General features: G+C 43.0%; 1 protein-coding gene across 1 annotated transcript in view; it reads right to left on the minus strand.

Moving 5' to 3' along the window:
* Nucleotides 1–15784, minus strand: part of SATB2 (SATB homeobox 2) — a 127839-nt gene that overhangs the window by 8159 nt on the left and 103896 nt on the right. The window contains exon 10 of the mRNA XM_062002578.1: nucleotides 14698–14895. Within this exon, the coding sequence (XP_061858562.1) occupies nucleotides 14698–14895 (198 nt within the window). The remainder of the gene's footprint in view (nucleotides 1–14697; nucleotides 14896–15784) is intronic.

A 15784-nucleotide genomic window follows, 5' to 3' on the forward strand; every position in this document is an offset into this window, starting at 1 on the left:
TTTATTTCCCTTTCCTATCTCTGTTAATAGACAGCACGTGCCTACACAATAGCCACTATTTTGTCTGTATAATGTTAAAAAAATAAATCACAAAACCCTGACAATGCAGAGCAATGTCCCAGTGTTTCCTGGGGTAACTGCTCTCCCTCGAACACTAACTCAACTCTTCCCATAAAAGCAAAGGCACAACTTTCATTGCTGTACAAGTGCCTGAGAACTGGCTGATTTTATGGGGTAGCACAAATGAACTCATGCTGATGACTGCGAGTGGATTAGCTCCGAATTTCCCATCTTTGGCTGGTTTAAGGCAGATTCTTGCATTTACTACGTCAGCTGTGTCCAGCAATGGATATCCCTTTCTCACATACCTAGCTGAGCCCTGGAAAGGTTGTCAGTGACTGCTACTCCACATGCAGGTGCAGTCGGAATGTACCTACAGTACAAACATGCAACAAGCCCGATGCATTCCAGCTTCTGCTGGCACCAACCAGGGTGCTGGTGACAAGGAGGCCGACACAGCCAGGAAGTGTTACACAATGCCACTGCAGACTCCCTCCTGAAGGCATGTGTGATGGATGGCTCCATTGTCCAGGGCTGGGGCATAGCCAGCACAGCTGGCACGGGGGCTGGCTTGCTGTGTTCTGCGGCAGGCAGGCAGGACTTTGTCAGCCTTGAAGAAGTCACACAAGCCTCTCTTGCCTGTAAGCTGTCATAGCAAGGCAGCTTCCCCCAGCAAGGGAACCAGCAACAGCCTCATAAAGGTCTGCGGTGCCCTTCTGCATGGCGATGCTAACTGCAGTCCCACTCAAGTGGGACTTTCAACATCTGTGTGTGCATTAAGGACCACAAAACCTTCCAGTTAACACCTACCTTCTTCAAAACAAGACCAAGAGTTTTATGGGCCTCTTCCATGCCTTCTCTTTCTTGCAGCCCGAGCAAGGCTCTCGGGTGCTGTGGTATGAAGAGCCCTGTCTGGCAGTTTCCAAATAGAGCCTGAGCTTGGTTGCAGCTGAAGTGAGGGTCTGTCTTCTCTGATTCTGTAATTCTGAGCTTCCCCATCCCAATCATGCTAAATCCTAATGAGGAGCTGGCAGAATGCCACAGGAACTAAGGAAGCAACAAAAGGCATTTTGGTTTGCTTCTCTGCAGACAAAATACTTCTAGTATCCTCTACGTTTTCTGGTTTAATTAACACTACACATGTTCTCCTTTTCTTTCGAAAATCAGAAGAGCATTTGTGGGCAGTGTGAGCAAGATCTTCCCTCAGAAGGCCCAAACTAGAGCCATGCTTAAGGTCAAGCTCCAAACCCCTAACTACAGTGGCGCAAATGGCACCACTATAATCATGTTGGTTTTCAGTTACTCAGATCAGGAGCAGGCACTTCATTATTTCAGGAATGATACATTTGGATTAGACACTGGATTCTGGTGGGACTTGGGGAGGTAATTATTTGTCCCATCAAACCAGTTTGGGTCCTTACAGATGGCTATTTGGGGTTCCAGCAATATCCAACTGTTCTGCTAATTTTTACAATGGGAGCAGTTAGAAGACAGGAGAACCTGACTGTTATGGTTAGTGAAAATAGTACATTTCTGCTGATAAAACACTACTCAGCATGTTTTTTGCTTTCTAGACGTAACCGCCAATGCACTTAATAACAGGATTTGAGCAAACTATACTGTGTGAATCAAACACATAAAAGTACAAATATTCCTTTTTTTAGAAAGCAAGTCTTAAAAAGTGCATTATAATCAACTACCATGGTAAAAAGCAAAACATCCAGCACTACCACACACACAACTGGCATAATGTGCTTTATTATACCCTTAGCTTGAAACTAGGTAAATAAAAATCAAATGACCAAAGTACAGTCTCCCACATAGATTAGGGCACTGAGGACAGGAGGCCTCAGAGAATTAGATCTGAAATCCTTTTTCTTCCTGATTACACTCTGGAAAAGGTGGATGCATCCAGAAGACTAAGGAAGCTATGCTGCTATTACTGCTCTCCATGTCTCGCTACTCTGACCTGTACCTATTTTACAGATGCTGGATGCTGGAAGAAAAAAGGCTTTATGGAAAGTAAAGAGCAACTGCAGTGCAGTGGGGAAAAAAAAGAAAAAACACAGTATTTTGTTCATTTTTAATAAAGTGGTTTAATGTATGGCCAGCAAGGCAGTATAAGGACAAAGCAGAGGATAACACTGTTATGGCCCTGGGATGCATCCCTGGCCTCTCTGCTCCTGCTGCAGGACCATTGTGCACCACGCAGCCCCTGGCAAGCTCCACACACATCATGAGGGAGCTCGCGTGAGCCTGCAGCTAGCGTAGATCTGGGTGCTAGAAATGCAAAACACCATTTTTTGCTTCATTAAGATTAGAATTGTGTGACATTTTTCAGTCAAAAATCTTTCTTTAGGTAAAAATTATTGACACAGTGACACCAAAGTATTGTCTAAATAAAGTCTACTTTGCCAAGCTGTTGCTTGGGACAGTGGGGATGGGGGAGGTGTTCTGACAAAGCAGTTGTTCAGACATTTTTCATGAAACAATGTATTCTGGTGGTTTTTATTCAGAACAACTTTTGCTCTTCAAATTCTTCCTATTTTCCTTTAAAGCATTATGTTGCTCTGAACTGACACAAACTTTTTTTTTTTTAACTGAAAATAATAATTCAAAAAGCACTAACATATACTTTTCTTTCACTATTTCAGAAATGTTAGCAGCCCCTCAAACTCAGCACAACCACTTCTATAGCTCTAGGCTGTACCACCCAAGGAACAGAAGCTCACAGCCATCCATCTACCCACCTACCTCCTTCACCATCATATTTACAAAGGATTGTACTGATGAGAGGTCTGGAAGAATGAAATGTAATGCATCTTATAAAAGTAGCTGAACATGAACCTTTCCCATATCAAAATCCAATAAAGTTTATGATTTTTATTGCACGTGGGAGTCCTTTGGTCTACGTAATACTGATTAGCAGCTTGCCCAGTAAGTCCGACCAAACAAGAAAGTACTTTAAAATATATTCTGGCCAGAATATTCACCTAGGAGTAAAGTGTGAATGTTGCAGCTGGTGGCTCCAGAGGAACACACGTATCTTGGGATTTCTTTCTTGCTTCTGCTCCATCTCACCATGGTTTTGTTCCATTCTCTCCAGAAAGAACAACTTCAAGCCTCTCTTATCCTTCAATCTTCCCATAAAGGAGACATCACCTCAAAACTATTCCTCCTCACCTTTCCAAGAGACACGAACCCCGAAAATGTACAACCTGCTTCAGTCAAGGCACCAGACAGGGTTTTAAAGGATATTAAACACAGCAACAGAGAACTCCTACTCCTGATTTCGTTTAAATAAGTGAATACCAGGAATAATATTACTCCAAGTCAGCAATGCTTCCCAGGTGCTAATCAGGCTATCAAAAAGGCATAACCAGTTTGTTTGATGCAGAGGGACAAAGACAACCACAGAAATAAATCAAAACCAGGGAAAAAAATTAGAGACTAAGAGTAATTCTCCTTTCAGCAAACCACAGTCTGAATGAATGCTAAGTGCCTAAAAGACACAATCACTCCAAGATCTAGAGATAAAAAAGTGTCTCCCAACTGAAATGTAAATGAAACTCACTGTGGTACAGAAGCATTTCCTTCACAGGGCAGTACTTGCTGCTGGCAGGAAATTCAGACCTGTTTGCTGCACACAAGGGCTGCCAGAGCTGACCCTCCTGATCGCACTTAAGGAAAACACACATGCTCAAAGTCAACAGTTGGAGGGAAAGGAAGAAAAACCCAAATGTGGCAGACTTGCTAGAAGAGATTTCCATGGAGGTTCCCTCCCCAGATGAGCAGATGGTTTCCGGTTAGTCAGGGTCAGGGACTACCCGTGTGGTTTCCTGCCTGCTTGCCTTTGTAGCTTATCTAGATCTCATCAAGACATGCAGTCTGAAAAAATTAGAATGGCTAAGTACATAAATTAGGGAAACTAAATACAAATAAGCCTTGGTTTGCACTCATGCAGAGCAGCAGGAGAATGTGTGCCAGCAATGGACGAACTCAGCAGTACTGACCCCTCTGCCAGGGCGGTCAGGTTGGGCTGGAGCACAGCTCATCTACAGAGACAGGTCAGGTCTCATTAATGCCGTGGTGTCTGTCCAGGAATGAAAGCCGCACCTAACTCTATCCAAAACACTCTGGGAAGCAGCTCAGTTGTGTTGAAAACAGCCCTGCCATCAGCTGAGGAACCTGCCTGTGTGAGACGTGGAGCCCACCTCCACGGCGGATCCCCCTCCACGCCGGTGGCCCTCATAAAAGTGGCACACACGCACTGCACTGCACTGCACGTCCACAGGCTCCGCAAAGCTCTGGGCAGACACTGGCTCTTGCAATGCTGTGCATGGGAGTGAAGGAAAAATACGGCCAGGAATGTATGCATAAGCTACCATATGGAAAGGGCATTCTCAAATTAAACCCTGAAATCCAAATGGGATCCGAGCAAAGGACAGTTTCACTTAAAGGAAATCTCTGAGGTCAACCAGCAATTAACTGAAAGGCTCTCATTGAATATGCTATTGACCGTGCTCACATTAGACAGCTTCCTGTTTATTATACCTTATGGGCTGTCTAGGTGCCAAGACATTAAACTGTCAATATTCTATTAATACTAAACAGCTCCTCCCTCCTTACTCCGCCATGCAAATAATATTAGGCTAAGAAAATGCACTAAAAAGACAGAAATTTTTGAAATGAGATGGAAATGAGCTTTTCAGAGGATTTCTTTGCTTGGTTCCAGCTGAAAGTACAGCAACATTCATAAACAATATAACACACAGTCTATAACTACATGGAAAAAACTGTGTTAAAAAAAATCAGACATGATTGAGACCATATCCTGAAATCTGGCTTTCTTTTCCAAGCCATCTTTAAACAGTCTGAGTTAAATTTAATTAACAATTTACAATAAGGAGAGAGAAGTTATTTAAAGAGGGGCCTACAGGTCCTTAACATTCAATGTCTGGGAAACAGTTGTATATATAAAAAAAAAGTTTTAATGAATTTAATAGAGAAAAGCACTTTAATTAAATGCTGTCAAAGAGGATTATATTAATGACTGCACACAAAGGAATTTAAAGCAAGCCAAGTATATTTAGCAAATAGGAAGTAGGCTTTCAGAGACTGCAACTGTTTATGTTTCTGCCATTGCAATGCATCTAGGAGATCGCGTTGCCAATTGAAAGCAGTTATGTTATTAGATACGATTTTATTTATTATGGATTATTAAAATTTTAAATGCTGCAGGGAATACATTTATTTCACTTCTGAAATGAAAGAACAAAGATATTTCCTCCTTGTTCAGTAAGAGGAAAAATAGAAGAGGAAATAAATAATAAATAATAATAATAACTTAGCACTTAACTAGTGAAGTACTGTCCAGACAAATCTTTTTATGGTGCTTGTCAAGTCCTAGAATTTCAGTGTGTCTCTTTCTTTCTGCTACAACTGGATGGATTCACTGTTGCTACTTCATCTTCCCTCAAGACAGCATGGAAAGAGAAGCCAGCCCTTACTCCTTGTGGGCAGGGTACAACTCGTCATTGTAATAAAAGCATGATGTGGAGATCCAAACCATAAATTTGAGAAAAAGCAACTAGAAAATTCAAGAATATCAACATTATTTTGTACTAAGATGGTACAAATAGCACAAAACTAAATTTAGTCTGAACTGGAAACCAAGGAATGTTTTTTTGACACAAACCTAATGAGACTGCTGGGTCTGTAATATCCAGGATATGTTCTGTGACTTACCACATCCTTTTTGCCATATGTCATGGTATGAGGTTAATAATGATTTTAGACATTTCAAACTTCCGGATGCTTCACCAGGGACACCTTAAACATGCTTATATATTCCTTGGTTTCTGAACACCAAGTCCCTTTTTAAGTTAGGCACCACAATTCGAGTTAGTCCCAAATTACTGCATTTAAAATGTATTTATTTGCCTTTACCTAAGATTTTTACCTTCCAATTTAAATCACAAAGAAATTAGTAGAACTGAGGGAAAATACATTGGAAAGGAGGCACAAGAGGATACCTACTTCCTTTCACAATGTGTGAAGTTCCATTTTCTAAATACATTCTCTGATTTCTGTTTAAGACTTTTATTAAAGTCATGTGTGATGTGTGTTGAGAATGTAGCCTTTGTTATTCCACAGCTAGGGATCTTGCAAACAGATTCACTTTGTCTATGCCAAGATATTTTGGAATATTCTTTGAAACACTGTAAGTATAGATGACTGTGAGAAAAAATATGTGCTACTGTACTTCTGGATACTTGGTGTGTGAGAATAGTGTACACACACAAAAACATTCCCTGTTTCAACCTGCAATTCCTGTAGAAGTCCATACAAACATGGAACAATGTACACAGCATATTAACCCTGAAAAAACCATATCCCTGCATGTATTATAGTCTGTGTAATTCCAACCATTCAGAAGGAGAAAAAAAAAAGAAAAGAAAAAAAGAAAAGTTCACACCAGTAAATTTCCAAAGACACTGTCCTGGGGCAAGGAGACTGAGCATCCAGGTCCTGCTCTGTCGTAGACTACCTCCCAGCACTGCCCAGAAGCTGCACTATTTCCTTGGGGGATGCTCTACAACACGGGAAGAGGAACAGCTCACTCGCTCTCAGAATTCCTTGAGGGACAAGCAGTGCAGTGTGCTCTGGTAGCACAATACAATCTTTTTTCCCTCCCCATATAATTTTTATTATTGCCTATTTGCACAGAAAGACCAGGTACAATGATCTAGGGCTCTAACTTATTCCTATGATTCCTGTAAGGAGCCCAAGAATAAAATGTTGCATATAGCCAGTAGCCTATAAACATTTATACATCTCTAAAGCCTGGTATCATTTACGTACAAGTGTGAGGGACAGGAAATATTTAGGGAGCATTAAAATGAAATTAAAAAGAGTAATATTTTGAACTGCAAAAATTTTCAAACATAAATGGAACATAGTTTCATCTAGTGGTGTTTCAGCCGTCAAGATTTGCCTCCTGCCAGCTAGCAAGCTTCAAAAGTTATGTGGATTTAAAGAGCTTTATTTAGTAATCTTGCTCTAGATGTTTGCTCATACTCAACCTACTACAGTTCCTTACACCACTGGCAACTTAGCATTTACAAGAGGGCCAGGACTGGAAGAAATGAAGGTTAAATCTAGTCTAACTGCGTGTGAAAGGCAAAAGGGCCAGAACTGCAGTGATGTCATTTACTAAAAAGATGACCTGTTAGAGCAACATCCACATAAACCACCAACCTGCTGATTACTGCCAAGTCTACACAGTGCTAAATCTGCACACTCAGATTTTAAGCCAAGTTTCTGCTTGGAGCATGTTCCCGCAGGAACCAGGGCAGCCCAAGCAGAGCTGCTCTGGGCCAGCCTCACCTAAGCTGCCATCGGGGCAGAACTGCTTCTGCCTCAAAGAGGCCAGCACATCCTGCATGACAGCATGTCTCCTAATCTCCAGGGACTCTCCTTACCTCCACCACCATGTCAGTACCTTCAAAGTCATCTTTGTTGTAAGAAGCCAGTGAAGAACACCAGTTGTATTCTCAGGGCCAAAAGAAAGCTGCCTGGGAGCAGGTGGCACTGAGGTGGCCTCACAGTTCCAAGAGGCCGAAGAAAGGCAGAAAGGATGTACCACTTTGACAAGGCCAAACTTGTCACCTCAGAAAAAGCAAAACTATCCACTTGATCTCCCATTCCCAGGGTTAAATGGAATAGTACCAAACCTAAACTAATTTCAGAACAGAAGCACTTTTGCTTTAATTGTAAGTATGCTTCCCACTATCATTTCAAGGGGAATTGTAGGCTTAAAGTTAGTAAAAATGAGCAGCACTTTTTAGCCACACTAGATACCCACACTAAATAGAAACAGCTGAGAAGGTGCAGTAGGCAGGTTTGGCTGTAGCTGTCCAAGCTCAGTGGCTTCCCACTGCAATTGTAAATGTCAATCACAAGAACACCTCAGAGTCACATGTAAGGCAAATGCTGTCTGATATGTGCTCCTGTTGCCTTTGTCAAACCTCATTAAAGGCTCCTGAGCTACTGCAGCCCATCACGAAATCGGTGTGCACCAAAAGGAGAGAGAGAGGGGGGAGAGAGAGAGAGAGAGAGAGAGGAACTCCAGGTAACTTAACAACTGAGGAAGCAGATGTTCTCCTCTCACAAAATTCCCAGATCTCATTCTGACATACATTTCCCCCTGTAGTTCTAAATCAAAGACAAAATAGATACTCCAGCTGCAACCCACCTAAAGCAAAGCTCTGGGCTGTTTGAGTCGTATGAATACACCTGCGATACAAATATCTCTGAAAGTCCATTTGAGCCTGCTGAGTACAAGTCTCACCAGTCCTGACCAGCTCTGTCTGAGCAGACATCACATTCAGTCATGGAATATGGAGCTGGGGATAAAAAAGCAATGGGTATCTGTCTATGGTCTGTCTTTTGGGTGCAGAGAAACGATCAAAAAGCAAAACTATCAGGTTACAGACATTGAGAATGCATCACAGGGCAAATCACACCCACAAAAAAAAATTGTCTAGCTAACATAGTAAGCACTGAAGTCAGAGAACTAGCATGGTTTGGAAAAAATGTAATTTGTCCAAGTCTCCCAGACAACTCAGTCCCCATTTCCCATATGCAAAATCCCCTGCTGTAACCCACACAAACAGGGCAAAAACTCACTGTGCACATCATACTATGAATCATTAAGCATACCATGTTCTCCTATGGAACAGTACAGTTTTGTTTCACTCATCATCTATGATTTCCCAAGTATTATTAATTAATATTATTTTTAAGAAAAGAAATTTCAAGTCTCACTGTTTTTTCCATCTGCATACTATGCATTGTGTGACCCGTGAACTCTAAGATGTTGTTTAGAATCAGATATTTCATTAGGAAATACTATTGTGGTATTCATTCTCCTCTTTATTACTTCTAGAAAGAGAATATGAAATTAGTTTCATTGGACTGACATCACCACTTGCCCTGACCCATTTTTACAAGGGCTCCATGTTCTGCTGTTCTATATTTCATTGTCATTTCTAAAATATTTGTTGCCTTCCATCCCTCACAAAATGACAAAATTAGTACTTCATTTACTTCTGTGGCATGTTATTTTCCACATATTTAAAGAGAGACAGCAATGCTTGCAGTGAACACACAATACAAAAGAGCTTTCCTTCAGCTTTCCGCTATGCCTTCTTTTATTTACTAATGCTCCGCCAAGATTTATGATATGAACTATTATAAATTCTGAAATTTGTCTAAACTGAAGCTTCTGAGAAAAAAAAGTGCAGAGGGACATTATATTTTTAATGACAAAAGTAACAGTTTATCAGAAAGCATGTGAAAACCATTCCTATTTCTTTAAAGTCAACATTTGTCTGCTCTTGAATGAGTTATGTACCTATCAGCTTCAGCAGATCCACCTCTCAGTTTACGCAGAAAATGAAAGCCAAGGTTTCTCTGTTCTCTGAGTCATAGGCACTTTGCTGCAGTGGTGGCTTATTACTCCAGAGACCTGGCTTATCCACCCCAACACTTCAGAGACAACGGCTTGACTCATCATTTTCCCAACTGAGTCAGGTTTCTCTTCCCCAGCAATTAACAATGAATTAGCACTATATTAAAGTGCCAGGTGAGATGGTTCTTCTCTGGAGTGATCACCTTGGACACAGTAGATGAATAGTGAAAGACGGGAGAGAAACTAGATTCACCGTGTCCCAGCACGTCTGTAACAAACACCAAATCCCTGGCTGGCAGTGGGAAGTGGCTGTAGGCATTTCTCAGCATTAACACTCCAGAAGGGTCCAATGCCCATTAACAGTGGGATTTAGCAAGGGATGGAAAGTAAAATCAGGTTCCCTCACCTCTGCAGAGCAGGAAGCTAAACACAGAAGCATATGGGCTGCTTGCTGCAAAGTGACTACTTTGCACACAGTCTGTCCAACAGGTCTACATAAGAAGAGACATGCCAGGCCAGAATGAAGGTCCAGCGACGATCCCACAGCTGATGGAGGTGGAAGAGGATGAGAAAAGGGCAAACACACAACAATGCTTTCCAGCATACCCTCCCACCTTGCAGGAACCTGTGGCTCATGCACTCAGTAAATCTGAGGTGATGTCCTTGTGGTACCCAGCGAGCAACAACCTCACAGGTCTTTTCCTTAGTCCTACAGCAGTACTTGTGACTACACCACATTCCACAGAATGGGAGGGAGAAAGAGCCACTTCATGCACACCTGAATTTCCTTAAGAACCAAGAGAGCGGCTGTGGCGAGCTCAGCCTGCATACACGGCAACATGTAGGAGTAGCATGGATGCTCTGCAACTACCATGTGAAAGAAAATCCACGCTCTGGCATGTCCATATGGTCACACTTGACGCTGCCAGAGAACACAGCTGTATCACAGAGCTCCACAGGGCTCACATTTTGTGACTTCTCAGCACAATAACAAATAAATCAAATGTGCAGGAGGAATTTCTTGTGCACTGAGCTTCCAGTACAGACATTTTTCATTCCAAAAATGGGAAAATATTTTATTAAATGGATTAATATATTTATGATGGGAAAAATCTAATGGAAGAGAGAAAAAAATGAAAATGTTTAAAGCCTTGAACCTAAAGCTAAAGAGTGAGTCACAGGCTAGTAATAGCAAACAGAGGGCATGAACCTGCCACAAAAGAAACAACACTCCCTTAAACATCAAGAGCTAAGTTGTGCCCAGACGATCTTCTACAGCACTAAAACTGCCCCACTGCCCACATCACACCATCAGAGGACAGAAACTGCCCTTGGGGTGGTTCCCTCACAGAAGGTGTGCTCAACCCTGGAACCAGCAAGCAGACTACACAAAAATCATCACAATTAAATTTTTGCCACTTTCAAGAAGCCATACTGGTGAAAAGGCTGAAATTTATCTATCCATTATCTGGTCATGCCTCTTGCGATGCTGGCCAGGTTTTTCTTCCGTGTCCTTCGTTGTGACAGAGGAGTGTTTCCAGCCCAGAGAGGGCTCAATGGTGGTGGCAAGGAGCTCTGGCAGCAGCATGGGGCAGCCTGTTTTCAGGCTCTCCCAGTCTCACGCTTGGAGGAGCAGGAGACTCAAGCATCAGATACAATTTACTGTACACGTCAAATTCATCACAGAAGAGAGAAAGATGGGGTAGGCAGAGAGAGCAGAGGTAAGAGCCTCCTGCCTGCTTCGGGGCTGCAGTGCTGCACCTGCTGTTATTCACAGCTACGCTATTTGTATCTCTTCAAAGGATGTCATCTTGACACCAAGGCTGCGGGTAAGGGCTTGACTTACAATGCACTTTTCACTAGTAAATCCTGCAAAGCAAAGTAGGTTGGTGACTGGATCTTTCCAGCCCATGCTAAAATGGACCCAGGCACTGTGGCAGACATTCTGCACCCGCCACTGCTTTGAGAAGGAAATGAGAGTTGCTTTCCCACTTGACACTACAGGGAGAATTTCAGATAGACAGAATGTAATTACTTGGCCTGGAGTTCAGCCAGGAGCAGGGCCCAAGACCCCTACCCTTATGTAAAGTGTCACAAAATCTCCAATGACTGCAAGTGTAAGGACCTGAGCATCTCTGGCTGCCTGTCACTGATACTTCAAGGCTAATTACCTAATAGTGACCCTTGCAGTAAATCCAAAAAAGAAATCTTGCTGCTTCAAACAATTCAAGTTCCAAAGACTGAAAACTACACAAAAACTGCTTGGTGCAGTGTAGCTTTTGACAGCAGTGAGCAGGTGGACAGTAAGCCGCCTGTGTCTTGTACTGGTAGTGTGCCACTCAGAAACCTACTGGGGTTTTTTGGATGGGCAAACATAGCTTTAAAACACAACACCCTCAAAACACCAAGCCTACTGTATCAACTGTATACCAGGGTCTCCAGAGTTTTGCTGTATGTAGTTGCCAGCTGGTTCCATTTCTTTTTCTTCATTTTTCATATTTTGACTGTAATAAATAATTAATCCACGGCTTTGTAACTTGCTGACAAATACAAATGCATCACATTCCAACTTAGTGTAACGTGTCACTCACGGGAGTCAACCTGCCCAATGCAGAAAAGTAATGTGCAGAAGGCTTTGGAAAGTAGGCTAATCATCAAAGTCACTCATATGAGCCCAGGAAAACTTTTTCTTCAACTGTCTCATAGAGTGTATTTCTACTTGCTGTGGGCACCAAAAATGGGTTAATATGTCCAAATCTACACAGGTCTAAGGTTTTTTCCCTCATGTCAGTTCAGCCCTCTACCCTTTCATAGCTCCTCACCTCAAAGATCCCACAAGCTTTTGGGAACACAGAAGACAAAACTTGCAATATTAATCACTTGGAGCACTTTCCCTACTTTCTAGTTCTGAGAACCTAAACCCCAGAAGGAGGTTGCTAAGAAGGAGCAAGTGATCAAGCCCCCAACTCCTGTTCTGCATTTCAATCACTGGATCACTTCCCTAATGCATTCTGTCTTCCAGGCAAAGACCGAAAGGAAAGTAAGAAGGAAGTTGGTAGTGGAAGAGACAAAGGAGATTGAGATGGGCAATACTTAATTTAGGCGAGACCAAAATGTTTCAGAGGGGACAGGACTACAAGGCAGAAAACCCTTCTGCCTTTGGAAAAAGGTGAGTAGACAGCTGGCAGCTGCACTAGCAGCAGCAGAATAACAGCAGCGACAAAAAAACAGAGGCTGAATGCCAAGCTTCACAGCAAGAGTAGCAAAGCAGTGCAAGCTACCATCAAATCACAATGGGGAAAGCAAAAGTGAAAAGAGGAATTGTGAGATATCAGAGAGAAACACAGTATGGACATCTCTCTGAGAGGGGTCATACAATGGGATCAGGTGAATGATGCTGAGCGTCACTGGCAATTCAAAGGATGATCTGCCGTGGAAGGGATCACCTCAGCTTTTCTGACTGAAAAAACATATCCCGAGACTCTCTTGGCCATCAATGTCTGGGTTTGCAACATGCATCACTAGTTATCAGGAATACATATAAGGCTGATTTTCTCTTCCAACTGAAGCAAGAACTTCAAAGATGAAACGTCTTGTAGTACTTTCATTTAATTTTCCCTATTAATATTTATATCTATTTATTTCTCATTCTATTAAGATCTGAGACAAGGATAGAACAAGGAAAGAACAAACCAAATAGTCATACTAATCACAAAGGTTGCAGAGGGAAGGAAAACAGTCCTGAGGATGCTGTGAAATGAAGGCCTGTTTTTCCCTGTGTTACTCATGCATGGGCAAATTTCTCCTATTCTGTTACTTTTCCTGAAGTATTATCTGGCTCCTTTGAACGAAAGCAAATGTATGGCCACAGTTGCCCATTGGCCACCACTTGAGAGTGGGTAACAGTGGTGGTCAGGTTCTGTAAGAAGGAGCAAGTGATCAAGCCCCCAACTCCTGTTCTGCTTCCTAAATAAAACCACACTTCTTGTTGCTGAGGGACACACTGGTACTCCTGTAAATGTCGTCAGCTAAATTGTGTTTCAGCTACAACACAACTACTGATACCACGGGAGCTCCATGATATCATGGAATCATAGAACAGTTTCAGCTGGAGAAGATCTTTAAGATCGAGTCCAGCCTTTCAATCACTAGATCACTTCCCTAAATGCAACATCCAACCATCTCTTGAACACCTCCAGGGATGGTGATTCCACCACCTCCCTGGGCAGCCTGTTCCAGTGCCTGACAACCCTTTGAGTAAAGAAATTCCTCCTCATATCCAGCCTGGACCTCCCCTGGCACAACTTGAGGCCATTTCCTCTTGTTCTATTGATTGTTACTAGGAGAACAGAATGACCGCCGCCTCACCACAACTTCCTTTCAGGTAGTTGTAGAGAGCGATAAGGTCTCCCCTGAGCCTTCTTTTCTGCAGGCTAAACAGCCCCAGATCCCTCAGCCGTTCATCATGTGAGACGTGCTCCAAATCCTTTACTAGCTTGGTAGCCCACCTCTGGATCCTCTCCAGCACCTCAATGTCTTTTTTGTAGAGAGGGGCCCAAAACTGGACACAGTATTTGAGGTGTGGCCTCACCAAAGTCGAGTACAGGGGAATGATCACCTCCCTGCTCCTGCTGACAACACTGTTCCTGGTACAGGCCAGGATGCCACTGGCCTTCTTGGCCACCTGGACACACTGCTGGCTCATGTTCAGCCGCTGTCAATCCATACTCCCAGGTCGCTCTCTGCTTGGCAGCTTTCCAGCCACTCCTCCCCAAGCCTGTAGTGCTGCTGGGGGTTGTTAAGGCCAAAGGGCAAGGACCCAGCACTTGGCCTTATTGAAACACATGGCATTGACCTTGGCCCAGCCATGCAGCCTATCTAGATCTCTCTGCTGCAACTCCTGAGCTTGCTCTTATCAGTGGCATGGATTCTCACATATTCTGTTCAATCATCAACACCAACCCGCGCACACACACACACACGCGTGCGCTGCAATATTCACACAGTGAGCTGTGAACTTCAGAACTGTGGCTTGTATGTGGCCCAACAGACAGATGAAAATTGGTGCCTATCAACCTGCCAAGAAGAAGAAAGCTGCTTCTCTGCACCTCTGACACCTGTTCCCCCACCAGACACTCTGAGAAGGAACTTAGTGCTCTGACCTGCACAGGCTCAGGAGTGAGCTGGACAACATGTTGCATGCGCTCACTGTGATGATGTCTGGACTCTTCTTCATAGATCACATCCCTCTCATGCTGTGGAAGGTTCAGGAAGCGGCGAATGGTGCAAAGGTTCTCCCAAAGGGTGCGGTTTTCTGGACTTGGATTTTCTTTCCAGCGAAGCAGCTCACACAGCCACCCCTGCAATGACAGTGGTCAGCACAGTTAATTCACTGAGCACTGAGGAAAATGTGAGTGGAAGGTCAGCTAGTCTTAAAGCTTTGTGCTGCAAGTTTAGCTGGTCTCATTTCACATAGAACACCCCTTACCCTCAGCTGCCCTTTGGTCTCAACAAGCCCTTGATATATCTCCTGCAAGTTGGAGAAACAAACACAATCATCAGCATGTAATGGGAACTAGGAAGCATAGCACCTTACCATGTATAAATACATAATAATACCATGTATAAAATGCTTGGCTAGAAATCTTTTTCCTTCACTTCTGTTTTGGAACCTATTTATTTAACCAAGCAAGAGAAAAAGAGACATAGCTAACACGCCTCATGCTAAGGGTTGCAGCTGCAGGACCAGAAATTCAACCACTACTGAAAATGTTTAGAAGAAGATACTATCAAGTGAAGACCTCTGATCTTCTATCATTATGTTGCATTGATTCCCACAGCTCTGAACGTCACTAAAATTTGACAGCTTTAAATAACCAAATGGTCACTTAGACGATGCAAACTCACAGAAAGGAAACCCTTTAGTATTTAGCACAAAAGCAGCAAACAGGATGCTGCAGAAGTTACTAGAGAGGTCAAGATACTAGGTGAAGGTAAGTATAAATCCAGCAACAGATTGTACTAAGCATGGATTTTGTTCCTGCTATATTGTTGTAAGATTAGTTTGAAATTACTTCAAAAAGTTACCACTGTATGAAAGTCTGTAGGACCACTCCACAGGGCTCAGAGCCCTGGGGGAGGCAGCACCAGCCCTTCAGGAAGAGGAAACCCCTGTAAAACACCAAGCCAACCAGAGAGCACAATGAAAGTAGCTGCTGAGGTGAGGACAGTCCCATGTGTGTGGCATGT

Source organism: Colius striatus, chromosome 9, assembly GCF_028858725.1.
Source record: "Colius striatus isolate bColStr4 chromosome 9, bColStr4.1.hap1, whole genome shotgun sequence".
NCBI classification, from domain to species: Eukaryota; Metazoa; Chordata; class Aves; order Coliiformes; family Coliidae; genus Colius; species Colius striatus.